General features: G+C 39.4%; 1 protein-coding gene across 13 annotated transcripts in view; it reads left to right on the forward strand.

Annotated features, from left to right (window-relative positions):
• HUWE1 (HECT, UBA and WWE domain containing E3 ubiquitin protein ligase 1) overlaps positions 1-22,022 on the forward strand; it is a 179,977-nt gene that overhangs the window by 126,200 nt on the left and 31,755 nt on the right. For all 13 annotated transcript variants that reach the window (XM_066357549.1, XM_066357554.1, XM_066357547.1 and 10 more), the window contains 16 exons: positions 694-816; positions 1,316-1,411; positions 1,966-2,235; positions 3,585-3,737; positions 5,418-5,545; positions 5,712-5,793; positions 7,055-7,231; positions 7,893-8,052; positions 8,327-8,685; positions 11,885-12,080; positions 13,266-13,433; positions 14,809-14,954; positions 15,366-15,432; positions 16,963-17,177; positions 20,188-20,399; positions 20,799-20,981. In XM_066357549.1, the coding sequence (XP_066213646.1) occupies positions 694-816; positions 1,316-1,411; positions 1,966-2,235; positions 3,585-3,737; positions 5,418-5,545; positions 5,712-5,793; positions 7,055-7,231; positions 7,893-8,052; positions 8,327-8,685; positions 11,885-12,080; positions 13,266-13,433; positions 14,809-14,954; positions 15,366-15,432; positions 16,963-17,177; positions 20,188-20,399; positions 20,799-20,981 (2,735 nt within the window). The remainder of the gene's footprint in view (positions 1-693; positions 817-1,315; positions 1,412-1,965; positions 2,236-3,584; positions 3,738-5,417; positions 5,546-5,711; positions 5,794-7,054; positions 7,232-7,892; positions 8,053-8,326; positions 8,686-11,884; positions 12,081-13,265; positions 13,434-14,808; positions 14,955-15,365; positions 15,433-16,962; positions 17,178-20,187; positions 20,400-20,798; positions 20,982-22,022) is intronic.

The following is a 22,022-nucleotide window of genomic DNA, read 5'->3' on the forward strand; positions in this document are numbered from 1 at the left end:
TCTTCTATCTATACATGCCACATTTTTTATCATAACAGTAATATAACAGTAATAAATACTCACTTTCAGAAAATTTAGATATACAGCACACTATTTTTAAAAGGCACTCATGTCACCACACAAGGTAATTATTGTGTTCTCTTTTTTACCACATAGTTCTATGCCTAATTTTTATGTAGTTAACAACATATAATATGTACAATTATACTGCTGTCATTAAGAAAAGGGTTTTTTTAATGTCTTAGCATTCTTTTATTGTTAGGTGTTAATTTCCTTATTTGATGTTGTAAAGCTGTGGTATGTAGTTTCTTTTGGTACAAATCTTTCTGTATATCTTATGATTATTTCCTAGTGATAGAAAACCTGGGTCACTTTTTCAGGCTCTTATTGCCAGTTTGTTTTACAGAAAAGTGGGACCAATTTTTGCTTCTTTCGTATGATTTTCGAATTAAAATAATCCTGTTGATGGTAATAACCATCTAACCCCATTTTCTTAGAGGATGGAATTGAGAATCATCTGCCCCATTGTGTAGCTCTAATGTTCAAATGCTGTGGAAGCACCAAGTAGACAAGTCCATTCATGTTACCTGTCTTAGCACATTAATGTTCTCAGTTCACATTAAGTTAGAAAAACTTATTTCCATCCAGAAGGGGTCCCTTTCTTTTAAAAATGTGTTTGGATTTTTTTTGTAGCTCATGGACATGGGCTTCACAAGGGAACATGCCATGGAGGCCCTGTTGAACACCAGCACCATGGAGCAGGCCACAGAGTACCTTCTATCCCACCCTCCCCCGATCATGGGAGGAGTTGTTCGGGTGAGTTGGCTCAGCGGTTCTAGTCTTTTAGGACATTAATATGGCTGCTGACGTGCTTTTCTTCTTTCGTGTTTCTGTTGCTGGTTTTCCCTTCTGTAAACTGCTTCTCATTTTCAGACTTCTCCATGCCAATATTTTCTTTTCATGATAACTCTTCTAACTCTGGAATATAATCAGCAAAAGTTTCTTATTTCCCAGCCATGCAAATTACTAGACTTTATTTTCAGAAGAACTCTTCAGTTATCCATAGTCAGAAAGCCATAGAAGAGGATCTCTTTTTCTGTGATGCAGAATAGGTGGTCACATCATAGCCTCCTTCCTATACTTAATTTCATTGTGATTTTCTCATTCTGTTCTTATAGAGACCAGGTAAGCCTAGTTGGGTTTAACTCTAGAGAGCAGCATTCAGGGTCCCTTCTCTACAGCTTCAGCAAGGATGTCTGATTCCTTATGAGTTGAGGTATGTATGGTTGCTGAATTTTCTGTCTTTGCTCTGTAGGATCTGAGTATGTCTGAAGAGGACCAGATGATGAGAGCTATTGCCATGTCTCTGGGACAGGATATCCCAATGGATCAAAGAGCAGAGTCACCTGAGGTAATTAGAATACAAGGCATTCAAAAGTATGTGACACATTAACCGTAGTATTTCTATGAACATTCTCCTACTACTGCAATGTAACTGGTGGAAATAAAGTCTAAAAAAAGACATGGGAGTACTCACTTATCCCAATCTTGCCATCACTGATCCACATTGTATGGACCTAAAGCTTTAAGTGGGGCAGATTGTTAAAGAAGAAACCCAGAATGTACTTGGTTGTACCCATTAAGCTACATTTGGCTGTTTTTAGGTAACAGTCATTTCTGTTTGCTATACTGGCAGAGAACACAGGACAGTGTCTATAAACCATTATATAGGATACTGTGAATAAATTGGCAGTGCTTTAGTGTTTAGAGATGCCGTTTCCCACAACTCTGCTTTCACTGTCTTGGCTTAGCCTTTGTGACTACCCTCCTACTCATTGCCACTCACTTGCTTAAAGAGAAAGTAGAGGGCGTTCATGTGATAGAGCAAGTACATTCCTAGAGTCTTCCGCATCTTTCTTCCCTCAACTCTTCCGTATGCTATCACTCTTTCTTCCCTGCCTCCAGGAAGTTGCTTGCCGGAAGGAGGAGGAGGAACGGAAAGCTCGGGAAAAGCAGGAAGAGGAAGAGGCTAAATGTTTAGAGAAGTTCCAAGATGCTGATCCATTGGAGCAAGATGAGCTGCACACTTTTACAGATACCATGTTGCCAGGTTGCTTCCATCTTCTTGATGAGCTGCCAGATACAGTGTACCGGGTGTGTGATCTGATTATGACAGCAATAAAACGTAATGGCGCAGACTATCGAGACATGATTCTGAAGCAAGTAGTCAATCAGGTAAGCTCTGCATTGGCCAGATGAGAGGAGTATATAAAGTGAATTTCCTGCCACCTATCAAAACCTGATTTTATTTTTAAGTCAATATTTTTGTATTTCACCCAATATCAATGTATTCTCTCTTTGAAGTCTTTAGATCTGCTTATCTAGCTCTTTCTTGAGAGTGTTCCCACAAAAAATAAATTGACTACATCGCCAAAATGTTTTGAAAGAAAAAGCCAAAGCTATTTCTAGGCATTTCTTCTTAGATTCATCTTAAATATCCAAAATATTGCCTCACTTCTGAGCCAGGATAAGCCCTGTGGGCTAAGAGTAAAATGTTTTTTTTCCCATGCAGCAACCACTTTGACTAATTAGTTGTAGCCTGGTATTTGTCTTTTTTAAGCAGTTTTTTCCTCATTATGAAATCAATGTATACTAATTGTAGGAGTAGGGTAAGAAACAAATTCTCTAAATTCCCACCCAGATAGCCAGTTAACATTTTGGTTTTATTCTTGGAATCTTGTTCTATATTTTTTTAAAGGTGAGACATAGAGGAAGAAACCAGAAAGTGATGTACATGGTCATGACTTTATGGGAACATCAAAAAAGTAAAAGACAAACTGGATAAACCATTTTTTTCACAAGCTTTGCCTGAGATTTAGTTATCTTTAATCTATATTAAGCGCATATAGAAATGATTTTAAGCCTGGCCTGTGGTGGTGCAGTGGATAGAGCGTAGACCTAGAATGCTGAGGTCACTGGTTTGAAACCATAGGCATGCTAGGTCAAAGCACGTAACGATAAGCAACCAATGAACAACTAAAGTGAAACAACTATGAGCTGATACTTCTCACATCCCCCCCCCCCCCCCGTCTATAAAGTCAATAAAATCTTTTTTTTTTTAAGAAATTATTTTAGGAAAACTAAAACCTTACAGAAAAGAGCAGTTATATAAAATTCATTACAAAAAATTGTACAAACTAAAGACCAAGATTTCTGACAATCTGGAGTTTTGTTTTTTAACTCCAGAGCAGAATATATTAAACAATTACTGATGGAAGTCTAAATCGATAGAATCTTTGTGGAGTTGACTATATGGATCAGAGTTTTTTAAAAATACTCATTTTCTTTCATTTAGGATTTAGGCTTCTTTTAATCTAAGCCTAAGAAAATAATCTTCAGAGATTGTCCTATGGTAGCATATATATTTTAATACAGACATTAAATCTCAGTGGTAAATATATTATTTACCCACCCTCTTTTGGTAAATATGTTGAGGGTGGAGTGTTTTACAAGGTTGAGGATGTTTTGACAAACCTTATCATACTCTGTCTATAGTTATATGACTTGGCCACTCTGCTTTCTAGGTATGGGAAGCTGCTGATGTATTGATCAAAGCTGCTCTTCCGCTGACAACAAGCGACACAAAAACTGTGTCAGAGTGGATCAGTCAGATGGCCACCCTGCCCCAAGCATCCAATTTGGCTACTAGAATCTTGCTTTTAACACTGCTTTTTGAGGTAAGATTTAGATCTTTTGGTCCCTCTGATTAATTCATTAGAATTACTGAACACCTGTTATTTGAGACACTGAAGAAGATGGAGGGAAATGTAAGGCATGATCTCTGCATTTCATGAGCTTGCAATTTCTAATAGGCTTAACACACATAATTAAGTACGAAATACAGCTCTGTGCATGAATGGTAAAAACAGTGAGTTCGGGGAGGGCATATACACCACTTCTGGATAATGAGAGATAGCCTTCTTGGAGCAAGTGTTAATAATTGAATTGAGTCTTAGAGGATTTGGGGGTAGTCATTAAAAGAGGTATTTAGAATGACTGTCGTAGTTCTTTTGTGGAATACTTTTGGTCTCTCTGAGGAAATCTAAATGGCAGCCAGAGTGTGGTAGATGGCGAGAATTGGGTAATAGGCATCACATAGAATCTTAACTATTCTTTGTACTTGGTCATTTAGCAGATTATTTGTAGGGACAATAGTTATTTGGCCAGGACATGTTCTTGTCCTAACCAATGTAGGAGAATTAGTAGGCAATTGATTTTGAACAAATGACTTTATTTGTCATATTTAATGTAAAACCTAAGTTACTGTAACTTGGGAGTAAAGTTCAATATATGTGTCAAACTATATGTCTGTATGTAGACTTGGGGCTTTCACTTATGGTAGAAATGGTGGTTCTTATTAAATCATTTGTAATTAGGTTGCAAAGTACAGAATGCTGCGTGTAACTCATAACATTGTAATATAAAAAATTGCAAGTAACAGTCTTACATTTTCTTCTAGTCCTTTTTCTGTGTATTTTAAAAATTGGGATCAGACTATTTTAAAAGTGTTACATTTTCTCTCTGTGTTGTATTATGAATATTACTGTGTCATGTATATACACTGCTCACAAAAATTAGGGGGTCAGGGAACGTGCAGAAACTCCAGTACTTTCAGCCTTTTGTACAGTGCATTTTTACCAATGAAATAAAAATTGGTTTTGCATCTCATTTGCATAATCAAACAAATTTCTTTGACTTGTTTGCTTTTCTGATGTTCTTGTTTAATAAAAAAATCAAAAGCTTCCTTTTTTTTATCATTTCATACTCATTTTGAAATATCCCCAAATTTTTGTGAGCAGTATGCTATTCCATCTTTTAGAAATCTCGTTTATTTAAGAAATTACCAGTTGTTGGGATTTTAATTTGCTTCTGTTGGTTTCCTGTTATTAGTAACACTTTAGTGTGGACCTGGAGGGGGAAGCATTAACTGGGTGGCTGTGTTTAATTATTCCATATTCCGTCAGATCTTATAAAGGTTCTTTGTAAATCAGAAGCTATTCAACTTCAACATAGTTAAATTAACACTGTATAGCCTACATGACAGTCCTTAATGGTATTTATGATACTAGTAAAGTTTCCATATCAAGCACATACTGATGTGCCAGACACTATCTTGAGCACTTTGAATATATACCTTCATTTAATCATCACAATAACCCTGGAGGTATAAATTATTTCCTTTGATCCCTGAGGAAAAAAAGGCCTAGAGAATTTAAGTAATTCATCTCAGATCACATAGCTGGTACAAGTACAGATAGAATTTGAATTCAACTAATTCTGTTAGTGTTCACCCCTCTGATTATTGAGTAGAAGTTGGTATTTGTTTTATTTATTTTTCTCTTTGATTAATCGATCAGGAGTTGAAGCTACCTTGTGCTTGGGTGGTTGAATCTAGTGGCATCCTTAATGTCCTAATCAAACTCTTGGAAGTGGTTCAGCCCTGCCTACAGGCTGCCAAGGAGCAAAAGGAGGTCCAGACCCCAAAGTGAGTGACCCTGTATCCTGGTTTCACTTCTGTTTTTCTGGGGTGTGTATGGGGCAAATATGGGTAACTTGAAACTTGTGAGGTGCCTGATGAAATCAGAATAAGTTTTCCCATGTTGTGTATAGGTTTCTGGCTCATTCAGAGTAAGTCATTTCTTCTTTCTTAGGTGGATCACCCCAGTGTTGCTTCTGATTGATTTCTATGAAAAGACAGCCATCTCCTCAAAAAGGAGAGCCCAAATGACTAAGGTACGTAATATAGTGTATATGGTTAGCAGAACTGTTTCTTGAAGCAAGAGTAGACCAACAGAGAATATAGAAGAGTGGTAAAGAATGTAATGATTCCTCTCTCAAGGAATAAATCTCTTGGGGGATATTGACAGCTAGATTTCTCTTTTGAATGGAGCGTTAGAATTATGTTTTATAGCACTTCTCACTAAAGGGCCCAAGAACTTACCCTGGAAGTAATAAAAGTTGTGTGCAGAGAAGGATTGGCTCTTCTGTTATGTAAAGGACTGAGTGTGCAGCAATTCCTCCAAAAGCAAGTGCTCCTTATATGAAGATCACATATGTCACATTATCTCACTCCTTTCTCAGAAAGAGGTATTTTGTTCCAGTACATCTAAAGTAACATTCCTCTTTTGTGGAAACAAAAAGAAGATCACAGGATAAGGGTACAGAGCAGTGGTTTTCAACCTTCTTACACTTAGGGACTGGTGAAAATGAAAATAAGAGAATTATTTTGGAGGCTGCTAAGCCAGAAATCACCCTGAGCATAAGCAAATTTTTTTTTTTTTTTCATTTTTCTGAAGCTGGAAACGGGGAGAGACAGTCAGACAGACTCCCGCATGCGCCCGACCGGGATCCACCCGGCACGCCCACCATGGGGCGACGCTCTGCCCACCAGGGGGCGATGCTCTGCCCATCCTGGGCGTCGCCATATTGCGACCAGAGCCACTCTAGCACCTGGGGCAGAGGCCACAGAGCCATCCCCAGCGCCCGGGCCATCTTTGCTCCCATGGAGCCTTGGCTGCGGGAGGGGAAGAGAGAGACAGAGAGGAAAGTGCGGCGGAGGGGTGGAGAAGCAAATGGGCGCTTCTCCTGTGTGCCCTGGCCGGGAATCGAACCCGGGTCCTCCGCACGCTAGGCCGACGCTCTACCGCTGAGCCAACCGGCCAGGGCCAGCATAAGCAAATTTGACTAAGATCATTAGTTCTATAATCTTCATACAACATCAGAGTGGTTGACTCTTTCGCAGACCGGCATGAAATTTCTGGCAGACCAGCAGTTGAAAACTGCTAGTATAAAGGGTTTTGTGCCTGTGGAGAAGCTCAGGAATATGAGGGTTAATTTCAAAATTTTCTCTCTTGGTTCTCAAAATATACCAAATGTTCAATATGTTTCTTTTTCCTGAATTAGTTTTAACAACGAACACTGACGAAGTTATTTTTTCGTCATAACAACCAACCTTGTAGAAAACACAAAAGAAACTTTGTGCTCTTATATTTAGTACTTACAGTCCAACAACAACAACTGGCGCTGGTTTGATGACCGCTCTGGACGTTGGTGTAGTTACAGTGCAAGCAACAACAGCACTATCGATTCTGCCTGGAAGTCTGGAGAGACAAGTGTTCGTTTCACTGCAGGCCGAAGAAGATATACTGTCCAGTTCACTACAATGGTTCAGGTACATGCTCATTCAATACTGGAAATATTTTGAAAGGAGGGTAAGTACTAGGTATAGGTATGCCTTTTGGTTTCCTTCTTCCTGAACCAGCAGTCCTGACATGTTATAAAGAGTAATACTACCATGCCACTACTAAATTGGGTATAGTTTTCACAGAACTGAGTCACCCTAAAGCAGAGGTCCCCAAACTTTTTACACGGGGCCAGTTCACTGTCCCTCAGACCATTGGAGGGCTGCCACATACAGGCTCCTCTCAGTGACCACCAATGAAAGAGGTGCCCCTTCCGAAAGTGCGGCGGGTGCTGGATAAATGGCCTCAGGGGGGCCACAGTTTGGGGGCGCCTGCCCTAAAGTCATCAGATATAGATCGTGAGTCTGGCAATTTGATACTGTTGCACCTGGAAATGATTCCAATTGTGTAGTCGAGGATTAGGGAGTGGTTAGGGATAGTGTCTGCTCTGTTGGAAAGTTTACAGTTCATTATAGGACCTTATGTATGCCACTTAACCTTCTAGGAATCTTCATGCTTTCTCTCTGTAAATGGTAAGGATGGTTTAAATTGCCAGGGTTCCTTGTTGATACATCTTGCTTGAGTTCTAATAATGCCCTTGCCATAGTTCCTTTTTTTGGTAGAGATATTTTTGTCTGTTTGATTTACTAGGTTAATGAAGAAACAGGGAACCGGCGCCCCGTGATGCTGACTCTGCTAAGAGTACCACGGCTGAATAAAAACTCTAAAAACAGCAATGGACAGGAACTAGAGAAGACTCTGGAAGAAAGCAAAGAAATGGATATCAAGCGTAAAGAAAATAAAATCAATGGTATGGACTCTTAGGTTTGAATCTTTCAAGGAGTGTTTACATGAAACTAGTATGCTATGGCTTAAGTTCTAACCGATTTCATTGTTGTTTCTTATCAACCATTGCTTGATTACTTTAAGATACACAATCCTCCTTTTTATATGCTTTTCCCTCTGGTCTTAGAGTTGATTTTAGTATGTTGCTCTTCATAGGGCCCAAGCACTTGTCTTAGGAAGGAGCGATGTGGGAGGAATTGTCAAGTTAAACTCTCTGAACCCTACTTCCCCATTTGTAGATACCCCACTGGCCCTAGAGAGTACAAATACTGAAAAGGAAACAAGCTTGGACGAAACAAAAATCGGGGAGATCCTGATCCAGGGCCTGACAGAGGATATGGTGACTGTTTTAATCCGGGCCTGCGTGAGCATGCTAGGAGTCCCTGTGGATCCAGACACTTTACATGCTACCCTCCGCCTCTGCCTGAGGCTCACCCGAGACCACAAATATGCCATGATGTTTGCAGAGCTGAAGAGCACTCGCATGATCTTGAATTTGACCCAGAGCTCAGGCTTCAATGGGTTTACTCCTCTGGTCACTCTTCTCTTAAGACACATTATTGAGGACCCCTGCACCCTTCGTCATACCATGGAAAAGGTGGGTCGTTTGGTGTCAGATGCTGATACAGCTTTACATCGTACCTATGTTCTCCTTTGTTTCAGAACAGATAGACTTCTGGTTCTTCTAGGATCTGTAGCTAGACATGTAGACTATATGCCCTGCTCAGCAAAATTTCCCAGCTGTATGCGTAGGTGCTTGCCGTAGCTATGGTAGATGATCCCAATGAATGACATGAAAAAAGAACTGGAAAGTAGATATTTCTACCCTTAAATTTACTATAGTATTAGTTCTTACCTAGTAAGTTCTCTCTGGCAATATAGGTTTCTTGAACCAAAAACTGTTAGTAAATAATTGGAATACCTTCCACCAAGGTCATATCTTATCTTAAAAATCATTCCTTTGTAGGAGTGCTTCTCATGTGTTCACTCAAGAGCTATTTTCCAAATATTGTCTTTTGGGGTTATAATAGTTGTGAAATTTTTGGAATGTTTCTGATTGCCAGACACTGTGGGAAGCTTTTTACAAACACCCATTGTGCATTTCAGAAAACTGAGGCTTATGTGTTTACTTTAGAAGCATATAAAGGAGTGGAAGCAATGACAAAGTAATCAGAAAATATAGAAACATTTATAATATAAACATTAAGATGTAAATGGAAGGGTTCAGGGATAAATATTTTACTAGTAAGACTTTTCCTCAGTACTTGTAAAAATTGTCCTTCTGCTAATTCTTTGTCAACATTCATCATGTGAATGTTACTAGACTTCATGTCTGTTTTCCTCTCTTGGGACATTGGTTTCTACATGTATAAATAACATTGCAACATGCCTTTTTTGCATAGCTTTGTCATGTTTAAGATTATTTTTCTTAGAGATTCTTAGAAATTGAATCAAAAAGTTTAAATATATATATACACACACACACACATTTTTTTTTCAGAGAGATAGACAGTGACAGGAAGGGAGAGAGATGAGAAGCATCAACTCATATTTGTGGCACCTTAGTTGTTCATTGACTGCTTTCTCATATGTGCCTTCTCATATACCATGGAGTCGTGTATATGATCCCACGCTCAAGATGTTGACCTCAATGTTTCCTCAGTGTCCCAGGCCTATGCTCTATCCACTGCGCCACCGCATGGTCAGGCTAGGTATAAATATTTTTTAACTCATTTGCCAGAAGGCTGATCCCATTTCATGAGTATGTATGCATACACACACATTTTTTAGATCTTTTTCACCCAGCCTGTTTGATTTCACCTGACATGAACAGAATCGAAAGAAGGAAAGCTGTTAAAGGTAGCATGTGCAACTGATCCAAGGTCCGGAAACAGCTTGACATAAAAAACAAGATTCTAACTTAAAAATACACTAGTTGCGATGTTTATTTTAAGTTTATACAACTTTTTAAATGCTAGGGGAAAAAATACAGGTTCTTGTTGGATGAGGAAAACCCCACACTTAAAGGAAATTGTGTTTGGGGCTGTTGGGAACAAAGGAAGGTCAGTGGCAATTTTAACATACTGAGTTGTCAAAATGTAAATGCTTGATAATATTCATTGCAGCTACAGGTGTGGAAAACCAGGCATACTCTTACTTTTGGTAGAACTGGGAAATTGGTGCAGCCACATTGGAAGGCAGTTTGGTAGTCAGTTTAAGATACCCTTTAACCTAGAAATTCTGTGGGTAAGAACTTAAAGTCAAGTATGCCGAGATACATATACAAAAATGTTAACTAGAATTGCTTGTGATATCAAGAAACTAGAGGTCTGATATCTGGCAGAGGACTGGATAAACAGATCGTGGCACATGTTTATAGTGAAATTATACTTTTTTGTATTTAAAAAGTGAGTGCTGTTTTATAATTGCAGCTTGACAGGCAAGATAGAAGGATTAATATAAAGCTAAAGAGCTTCTTCTGAGCCGTGGTCAGTTGGCTCAGTGGTAGAGCATTGGCCCAATGTGTGGATGTCCCAGGTTCAATTCCTGGCCAGGATACACAGGAGAAGTGACCATCTGCTTCTCCACCCCTCCTCTTCCCCTTTCTCTCCCTCTCTCTCTCTCTCTCTCTCTCTCTCTCTCTCTCTCTCTCTAGCAGTCATGACTCAGTTGATTCGAGCAAGATGGCCTCAGGTGCTGAATATGGTTCTGTGGCTCAAGTGTTTAAAAATAAAAGGCTCCATTGCTGAGCAATGGAACAATGGCCCAGATGGGCATAAAAAAAAAATGGCTCCATTGCTGAGCAGTGGAACAATGGCCCAGATGGACAGAGCATCGACCCCTAGCGGGCTTGCTGGGTGGGTCCCGGTCAGGGCCTATGCGGGAGTCAGTCTCTCTGCCTCTCCTCCTCTCACTAAAAAAAAAAAAAAGGAAAAAGAAAAAGCTGTTGGTTTGGTAAGAAAAGCATTAAGATTCCAAGATATGTTTATTTTTGTGGTCATGGTTCATGAAGGAATAGGTAATGGAAAATACAATGGAATTTTCTTTATACTTTACTGTATTTTACATGATTGGATAGTCATTTTATTTTATGAGCAGAGCAAAACCATAACATATCTAGGCCCTGTGATATCAAAGCAAACAATCCAGTTTGATATCTCCTGTGGCTATCATTATCTGAAACTGATCATTGGCTTTGAGGCATAAAGAATGTGTTTAATTTTGTTCTTATACACTAAATAAATGTATTACATATTTTTAAAATTTGCACCATTTATTTCCTAATTTCTCTAAAAGATCAAATGCCAAAGAATTGATAATTTGGGAATATGCTTAATGTTGTAAGTCTAATTTATAATTTGGGGGTATACTGAATGCTATAAGCCAGTGTTTTTCAACCATTGGTCCACGGCCTGGCCGCCAGAAATCTCGTGCCAGTCTGCAAAAGAGTTGACCACTCTGATGTTGTATGAAGATTATAGACCCAGTGATCTTGGTTGAATTCGCTTATTCTCAGGGTGATTTCTGCTTTAGCTATCCTCATAACAATTGTATTTTCACTGGTCCCCAAGTATAAAAAGGCTGAAAAAAAACCACTGCTGTAACCCAATTTTTGAGTTGGGAAGGGATGGAACTTGAAAGATCAAGTTTTATCTTTCTCCGAAAAATCTAAAGCTGTCATTCACTGTCTTCAGGCAGAGCTTGGTTAGTATTTTATTCCTTGGAAAGTCTTCCTTGAATTCAATTGTATTTTTGGAAAGTGGTATTTATTCAGCAATGTTTCTCCTCTTTACTAGGTTGTTCGCTCAGCAGCTACAAGTGGAGCTGGTAGTACTACCTCAGGTGTTGTGTCTGGCAGCCTCGGCTCTCGGGAGATCAACTACATCCTCCGTGTCCTTGGGCCAGCTGCATGCCGCAATCCAGACATTTTCACAGAAGTGGCCAACTGCTGTATCCGCATTGCCCTTCCAGCCCCCCGAGGCTCAGGAACTGGTAAGTTTCCCCTTCTCCTGGCCTTTGAGACATTGAAGTTTGTGGCCTGGTATAACTCTTGAGATTTTCTGTGAAGAAATTTATAACTTGGAAAGCCTCCATCGGCAAGCATTGGGACATTGGCTGGTTGATCACGTGTATCAATTCAGAGGTACTTGAATAACTTCTGTGGTCCTTGCCCTGTGATAATCTCTACAAGAGATACCAAGGATTCATCCAGTGCAGTCCTTGCTTTCCAAGAACTATGTGGTAGCAGGGCTTACATACAGTGTATGGTTTATAGATACAAATGATAATTGAGGACCAAATGGAAAAATGACTCGTGATACAGTAGGAAGTGTATAAAATAATATATTTTTGCTAAAGTGTTTGGCCTTTTTTAATTATGAGGAAACAATTAGATAAAGAAATTGAGACATTCTGTAAGTAAACTGGCTTCGATTCTTTAAAAATATTAATTTATTGTAAGGAAAAATGCAAGGATTTCCTAGGTAAAAGGAGGCTAGAAACATAATCACCAACAATCTTGATGTGATTCTGGATCCAAATAGAGGAGATCTGTAGACATTTGGATACTGACTTTCATTAGATAATATAATCTTATCTGTGTTAAATTTCTTGGGTGTTGTGATGGTATTGTGGTTATGTAGAAAAATATCCTTGATGTTAGGAGGTGCAGATAAACATATTTAGAGGTGGACAAATGGTGATTCTAAATGAAAAGTATATAAATGTTTATTTACTCACCTTTCAACATTTCTGTAGGGTTGTGAGAAAACTTTTAGTGAAAAGTTGGGTGTGAAGGGGCTCTGTATTTTTGGAGCCTCAGTGTGCCTGACCCTGTGCTGGGCGTGTATGATATCATTTAATCCTCATATTTCAAGTATGCGAAACTTGAGGATTATTGGACGTAGTTTGGCCATGATCCTGTAATAGAACTGGATTTTAAAACAAAGTCTCCCCAACTCCAAAGCCTGTATATACTCTTTATACCATTTGGTACAGCCATATTAAAACCAGTGGGATTTAGAGAATGTGAAAGCCAGACTTTCTGATAGGCTACTCAAACACTGGAAATGGCCTCCTGTCCAAGCTTATAATATTATGTAAGTCCCCTTCTAAGTATTTGTCAGGTATAGGTACCAGTTCACTATTAACTGATTTTTCTGTCTTACTTTGCCTTAGCTTCAGATGATGAGTTCGAGAATCTTAGAATTAAAGGCCCTAATGCTGTACAGCTAGTGAAAACAACCCCTTTGAAACCCTCACCTCTGCCTGTCATTCCTGATGCTATCAAAGATGTGATCTACGACATGCTGAATGCCCTGGCTGCATACCATGCTCCAGAGGAAGGTATGTCACTAGCCCACCCAGGAGGCTGGCCACTTTGCCCCATTTTAACCAGCTCATGCTTAGTGAACACTCATTATGTGCCCATGCTCAAAGAATCAAGATGAATAAGCCACACAGTGCCCTTCTCTAAAGATGCTAATAGTAATATAGTATGACAGATGCCAGCATGGTGGTGAGTCCTAGAGCAAGTCACCTAACCTGGTGGAGGTTGGGCCTGTAGGGAAGTTCTCTTCTCCACCCCACCCCATCCCTGGCAGTCACCATAGAGTAAGTGTTTTCTGTAAGAAGTCTTGAATAATAAAGATAAGGAGATTGCCAGAGTTCTGTCGTAGAAGATTGCATCCCATCTAGTGGAGAAAATGAACAATGATTTAAAAAGAGATAATAGTATCGTGTTAGCAGGTTAAAAATAAAATACTATACCACGAAGTCTCTTATGTTTTTATTCTACAAAACAAACCATCTCTATTACTCAAAGAGCTGGGAACAGTATTAGAAGATGGAGGCAGGCTTCCTGACCTTTGAGACCACCATCTCAGTCCATCTTTATTCCTAGTTAAGATACTACATGTAAGTACTGGAAAAGTAATGAATGAATTGATTGGAACCTAAGATTCCATTCTAGTAAGATCCTTCTGGGTTTTATTCAGGATATATTTATTTAATAGGTCCCACAGGATTGCCAAAAATTGATGAGTACTGCCTTTAATAAGTCAAGAAAATGTGAGTCTTTACTTTGGTGCTCTTCATCCATACAGCACTCTGATGTAGAGCTCCTAGCTTCTACAACCACAGAATCTTTAACCAACTTGACATGTTCTCCCACTAAAAAGTAATTTAGTGTTATAGCAATAGCAACCACTTATTGACCTTCCCACTGTACTAGACATCATACCAGGTATGCTCATTTAAGCTTAGTGTATGTAGTGACAGCTGAGGAAAGTGGGGAAACTAAGTAAATTGCCTCTGGTCAAAAAACTAGTTATCGATAGAATGAGACCTTCAACCATGCTGTCTTGGTTACACAGCAGGTCCTTGAATAAAGTTATTTCATTATAAGGTTGATGAGATGCCTTAGGAACTTTATTCTTGTTTATATAAATGATGCCTTAGGAACTTTATTCTTGTTTATATAAATGAGCCTATGGTAGCATCGTTTTGCTTAAAGTCACAAAATCTATCAGCAACATTAAGTGAGGACTTACTGTACTACATTATTCCTCATTCTTATGTGGAAGCCTAGCATTGTAGCTATGTAAACAGCTATAGCATCTTGGAGTGGAATCGTCCAAGATGCCAAATAGGTATTAATGCCAAATAGGTATTAATATTACACAGTTACAGAAGAGTTCTGTTTTGTTTTGTTTTTTTCTAGCAGACAAATCTGATCTTAAATCTGGAGTTATGACCCAAGAAGTTGGGCAGCTCCTGCAAGACATGGGCGATGATGTGTACCAGCAGTACCGGTCACTCACTCGACAAGGCAGTGACTTTGACGCACAGTCAGGTTTCTCCATTAATGTAAGTCAGTTCCAACTCCTGTATTTCTTCTCCCTTTCCAATACTTGTGTGTTCTCAGTATTGAGGTTTATGCCAGGAAAATATCAAAGGTATTAATTTTGGTGTGTCTGTAAACTATATGTAACCTAAAAATGAAGATAAAGTCAGGGTATCCCTGGGATTTTCTTTTCTCTCCTTGGATTGGAAATGTTTCCCTAATTCATTTTTTCATTATCATCTGCCCTTCTTTCTCCCAATCTCCCAGTCATTGTTTGTAATGCCAGATTGTAGTATTATAAAGGGGGAGGGTTCAAAGATCAGCCAAAGAGAATATCTAGCATTCACACTCCATACCCTGAAAAGGAGTTCTACTATTTGGGGACAGCTGTCTTTGGAATTAATAATGGCTCAGGAGTTTTTTTTCTTCCATAGAGTCAGGTCTTCGCTGCAGATGGTGCCCCCGCTGAGACAGCTACATCTGGGGCATCCCAAGGAGAAGGTAATGGTTTGCTTTTTCTTCCTCTCGTGTGCTAATTTCTTGAGGACTGCTTGAAATAACAGGGTGTCCTGGACAGGAAGTAGGGGACTACAAGCATAATTATCAAGTTTACTTGTTTAAGGAACTTTCTCAACATTGAACTCAGTGTTCTATAAATAAAGGGTTTTCTAGGCTAAAGTTAATGGAAGTGTGGCCTGACTAGGCAGTGGCAAAGTGGATAGAGCATCGGACTGGGACACAGAGGACCCAGGTTTGAAACTCCAAGGTTGCCAGCTTGAGCGTGGGTTCATCTGGTTTGAGCACAGCTCATCAGTTTGAACCCAAGGTCTCTGGCTTGAGCAAGGGGTCATTCGGTCTGCTATAGCCCTCCAGTCAAGGCACATATGAGAAAGTAATTAATGAACAACTAAGGTGCCGCAATGAAGAATTGATGGTTCTTATCTCTGTCCCTTCCTGTCTGTCCCTATCTGTCTCTCTCTCTCTCTGTCTCTTGTCACAAAAAAAGTTAATTGGAGTGTGACTTAACTAACCTAGTAATAGTTGCTGTGGTAATATTCTTTAGTCATGCTGTTTAAATCACCCTGTATATATGTTTTGATGGCTTCCATGCTGGGTTATAGAGCTTTGATGCCAATGGCAGTATTCTAGTTATAAGATTTGCATGGTAGATTCTTACCTCCTAGCAATGTCAGCAGAGCCCATGGTGGCTGTTCACTTAGAATTAGAGAAATGTCATGTAAAAGCAGTTTTAATGAGACCTTTCAAGGGGTGCTTCTTCATGATAGGAAAAATCTTTCATATCTAGGTTAGGAGGCATTGCACTTAATATTAGACTAGTCCCTGGAGATAAGTCAGAATGGTTGTTAATTGATAAAATATCAGTTAACTCATTTTGATGGACATATGCCCATCTATAGTATATAGTATGGGTGATAGCAATATCATTCAAGGGAGGCATTAGGCCCTTTACATAGCAGACCATAATATACATAAAAATGAATCAGATTCACTTCCTACATTTAAAAGAATTTTGTCTAGTGAGGGAAACCTTCAACTGTTATGCAAGTAACTGCTAGAATGGAGGCATACTGGGATAAGGTATAGTTGGCGTGTGGTATAATAGCATCTCAGTATGCCTGGATGAAACAGAAAAGCAGTTATAGTGGATAGCAACATTTTAGCTGAACTAGGTAATAGTAAATGTGCTAGGCAGGCATGTGTGAAGGAAGAGGTAAAAGGGTATACAGCCATGTTTGGAGAAATAGGAGTACAGTATAACATGTATAAGAGGAGGGAAATGGCAGAAGAGAGGTGCAGCAGTTGGGCAAAGCCGCCCTGATACACTGGATCCACAGACCAGGTCTGAGACCTGGGTTGTCCTACCTTTCTGCCCTTCCACCACAGTATGAGGAGGGCATTCAGTTTGTACCAGTGGCCTAAAGTGGAGAAGTGGTTTTCTTTCTACCTAGGGCTTGAATTCGCCAATATTTCACTGTGACATTGAATCAATGTTTGGCTTTTTCTCAATAGCTTCAACCCCAGAGGAGTCCCGAGATGGGAAGAAAGATAAAGAAGGGGACCGGGCCTCTGAGGAAGGCAAACAGAAAGGCAAGGGCAGCAAGCCTTTAATGCCCACCTCCACTATTCTTCGTCTTCTGGCAGAGTTGGTGAGGTCCTATGTTGGTATTGCTACCCTGATTGCCAACTATAGCTACACTGTGGGCCAGTCTGAACTGATCAAAGAGGTAATATTTTCAACAACTTCTTAAGATTTTATACTGCCACCATTTTATACCTGCTATGTGTTAGATGCTTTTCTAGGAACCCTTGCATGTTAGCCTAATGATGAAAGAGGCAGAGGCCTCTTAAGGCGTGTGAAAAAGTAAGGCCTTTTTCCCATAATGTGTAGCCGTCAGGCTTACTGCAGGGAGTTGATGCAATTTGTTAATTAGTTTGGTAGAAAATTGCTTGGTCTGCAATGTGGAGACTGCAAATGGCAAGAGTGGAATCAGAGAGCAGTAATGCAGGATCTTGGTGAAATGTGTTTGGGGGGTTTAGTTAAAAAGATGTTTTAAAGGTAGTAATGGATCTGGAACATGAAGGTGAAATCAAGGATTCAAATGTTTTATGGGGCTTTTTTTTATTCGTTTTATGTTTGAAGAAGAAATAGTTTGAAGAGAAAATGTGGGATTTGAGAGGTATCTGTGGGTCACCTACGGTGTCTAGTTAGATAACAGTAGGATAAACCCAATACATAAGAATACTGGTATTTATCTTCCAGATGTACTCACCTGTGCAAAGACACCAGATATGGTAACAGTAATATGAGTCATATTTTGTCCTGATACAGAATTATCTTCAGGTTAGATTTTTCAAATGAGAGATTACGTTAAGAAACTATTATGTCCCCATGTATGTAAGAGGCATGCCCAAGGAGGTTTTTTCATAAAGGGGACCTTGTTTTGGGGGTCACAATAGTAATTTTATGGTTACGTGGTAAATTTTATAACTAGTTACATGTCTGTGAGTGGATTAGGAGCAATAATGTTGCAAACAAAGACTATGAAAGTAGTTGTCAGTTTTTAAAGCGATTTTTACTTTAATTGAAGTTTTTAAAGCATATAAAAACACACAGTTCCTAAGTGACCATCAATTAATCTTTCTTGAATGACCACCACCCAAATTAAATAAAACATTACAGACTCCACAAAAGCTGTCGCCTCATACCTTCTTGCATCTCCTTCTCCACTTTGCACCATTATCTTGAATTCTGTTGTCATGATTGGTTTTGTACTTTATATAAATGAAATCTTAACAATATGTACTCCTTTGTGTCTGGCTTCTTGTAAGATTCTTTTGTCTGTAGCTTCAGTTTGTTTGCAGTGCTCTATAGAATCCCATTGTGTGCTCTTTTTTCCATTCTAATGCTAATAAACAATTGGATAGTTTTCCATTTGGAAGTATTAAAAATAAGTGCTGCTACAGTTATTCTTATACATGTTTTGGTGAATATATATAAGCATTTCTGTTGGATGGTATATGCCTAAGAGTAGAATTGCTGGTCTGTTTAACTTTAGCAAATAGTGCCAGTTTTCCAGAGTGGTTGTGTCAATTTATATTATCACCAGCACAGCATACAGGAGTTCAAATTGTTTCACTTTCTTGCCATCACTCCATATTTTTCCTGTTTTTTTGTTTTGTTTTGTTTTAGCCATTCTAAGTGGGTCTGTGATGGTATGGCATTGTTATTAAAATTTTTCTGGTTTGTCTTGTTTTGTTTTGTTTTTGGCCTTTGGATATGAAGTATTTTATTCTTGTTTTCTACTGACTTCTTTATGTATTTTGAATGTGGTCCTTTGTGGGGTATATGTGTTAAATATACATTAGGCAATTATTTTAAAATTTTTACTCATTTTTGTGACTTGTAGTTATATTTTATAATAGTATTACTTTTGAAATAAGATAATTACAAGTGTATTAAGTATCTACTTCATATGTGTCGGGTGACCCACTGGTACTGGGTACTGATAGGTGCTTTACAAATACTCTCAATAACCCTTACCTCAGAACTGAAAGGTTGTTCGTGTTGCTCCCTTTACTAGAGAAGAGAGAAGGCTCAGAGAGGTCAATAACTTGCCCAAGACCACCCTTCAGAGTAGCAAGACTAGAATTGAAACCTAGGTCTCTGGTTCCAAATCCTTTTTAACTCAGTCACATTGCATTCACAAATTACAACGTTTTTTTTCCAGTTTTTACTAATAGTGTCAGTGTCACATAAGATTACTTACATGTTCATTCAGAAAACTGCTTTAACTTTGTATTTTATTTTATTCACTACTGGGAAATTATTAATTCTAATAGTTATCTTAACGAGGCCACATTATCAAATTTCCCAGACTCTAGAATTTTTCACTGCACTTTTAATTGAGGTACAATTCACATAAAATTAAGCATTTTAAAGTGTACAGTTTAGTAACATTTAGTACATTGTGTTGTGCAGCCATTATCTCTGTCTAGTTCCAAAATCATCAGCGCATTTTTATCCAAAATCTGCTTGAATGACAACAATTAAATTTTCTTTTTAAGATAAGGAATTATCGGTGCACAAATCATTATTAGAAGAAAAAGTCTGACTTAATTTTATTCTCTGTTGTGGGGCCTTTTTGCTATTTTAAGTAACCCTACATTAAATGTTTTTTGTGTATCCGTATCTATGACTGTGCTGTTTCTTATTCAACCCCTGCCAATTTCTAGAAGCCCAGGGTCCTGGGCACATTGTAGATATTGGTAAATATTACAATTTAATTGAATACTTGAAGGGATTATAGCAGTCAATTAGGAATCAAAATTTGAATCCTTTCCACTAAGTTCTTTGTGCAAGCCACATTTCTTTGGGCCTCACATTACCCATCTGTTAGAAAATATTGAACTATCTTAACTCTTTTACAGGTTTTCTGTGAACAGTTGTACTTAAAATCACACATAAAAATGTTGTAAGAAATGCCAAGTAACATCTAAATGAAGATGTATAAACTGTTTAGAAGGAAATGAATGGGATTTGGAAGCAGTAAATCTGGATTTGCTACTCACTTAGCTTGTACCTTTAAGTCTTGGTTTTCTCATGTATAAAGTGAACCTGATAATCACTGACTGGGTGACATCAAGGATCAGCTCTGTGTGTGCTCCTTGTTGATGTGCAACCAATGTGACATAATTGTGCTGGTTAGTAAAATGTCATGATTAATGACTTTTCAGGACTGCAGTGTGCTAGCTTTTGTCTTGGACCACCTCCTCCCACATACCCAGAATGCAGAAGACAAGGACACACCTGCCCTGGCCCGCCTGTTCCTCGCAAGCCTGGCTGCTGCAGGGAGTGGCACAGATGCCCAGGTGGCCCTTGTGAATGAAGTAAAAGCAGCCCTGGGACGGGCACTGGCTATGGCTGAGAGTACAGAGAAACATGCCAGGTAAAATTCATGCTTTGCCTAGTGCTGATACCCAGTAGCATCCCCGTCACTGTTGGCCCATAGGGATCTTGCATTTGAATGAGAGTTCTGGTTATTCCAGCACTGTCCATTCTCTGATTCTCTCAAGCTGATTACATTCGGAAGAGGTGAGTAAATGACTTAGAGTAAACAAAGGATTATTTTCACTCTTCAAGCAAGAGGTGGAACAGGTTACTCAATCTTATTTTTTCAATGATATTTAAAGAAAGAATGCTACCACCCAAGGAGTGAATTCTTACCGGTTCAGTTGATACTTTTAAGAGGGAACAAAGCACAGGAGGGTCATTAGACAAGTTAGTGAAGATGTGGCCTAAGAATGAGTTGTATTCACATGACAGAGGTGTCAACCTTCTCTCCCAGGCTTCAGGCGGTGATGTGTATCATCAGTACTATCATGGAGTCCTGCCCCTCCACCTCCAGCTTCTACAGCAGTGCCACCGCCAAGACCCAGCACAATGGCATGAACAACATCATTCGACTCTTCCTCAAGAAGGGACTCGTTAATGACCTGGCCAGAGTGCCTCACAGCCTGGACCTGTCCAGGTAAAGTCATTCCCAAGCCCCAGCTACAGCCTTTTGCCCTTTTTAATCATGCTGCTAGTTCTCTATTTGCCTAATATTTCATGGTTTTTTTTGTCAGATGAGTAGTGAGCAGCCAATGTCATAGGAAAAGTTTGGCTGTAGGCAGGAACCTGAGTTTTCAGTATTGTGACTTTTAAAAGGCAATTCTTTTTTTATATAATTTTTTTATTTTATTTATTCATTTTTAGAGAGGAGAGAGAGAGAGAAAGAGAGGGAGAGAGAGGAGAGAGAGAGAGACAGAGAGAGAGAAGGGGGGAGGAGCTGGAAGCATCAACTCCCATATGTGCCTTGACCAGGCAGACCAGGGTTTCGAACCGGCGACCTAAGCATTTCCAGGTCAATGCTTTGTCCACTGCGCCACCACAGGTCAGGCTCAGAATTGTGACTTTTAAGCAAGGCACTTTCTTTTCTTTAGGCCTTAGTTTTCTTGTTTGCTGCAAACTCAGGAGTTGAACTAAAATCACTAATTTTTTTCCAAGCTTATCCCCTTTAATGAAAAATAACCTTTTATTATAAGATAAAATGGGTATCATAAGAATACAGATTAGGCCCTGGCCGGTTGGCTCAGCGGTAGAGCATCAGCCTGGCGTGTGGGGGACCCGGGTTCGATTTCCGGCCAGGGCACATAGGAGAAGCGCCCATTTGCTTCTCCACCCCCCCTCCTTCCTCTCTGTCTCTCTCTTCCCCTCCTGCAGCCGAGGCTCCATTGGAGCAAAGATGGCCCGGGTGCTGGGGATGGCTCCTTGGCCTCTGCCCCAGGTGCTAGAGTGGCTCTGGTCGCGGCAGAGTGACGCCCTGGAGGGGCAGAGCATCGCCCCCTGGTGGGCGTGCCGGGTGGATCCCGGTCGGGCGCATGCAGGAATCTGTCTGACTGTCTCTTCCCCGTTTCCAGCTTCAGAAAAATACAAAAAAAAATTAGAAAAAAGAATACAGATTAGCAAAAATAGCTTATTTCTACCATCCAGATATCAGTTATTGTGTGTCTTTCAGTGATTTTCTTCA

Source organism: Saccopteryx leptura, chromosome X (assembly GCF_036850995.1).
Source record: "Saccopteryx leptura isolate mSacLep1 chromosome X, mSacLep1_pri_phased_curated, whole genome shotgun sequence".
NCBI classification, from domain to species: domain Eukaryota; kingdom Metazoa; phylum Chordata; class Mammalia; order Chiroptera; family Emballonuridae; genus Saccopteryx; species Saccopteryx leptura.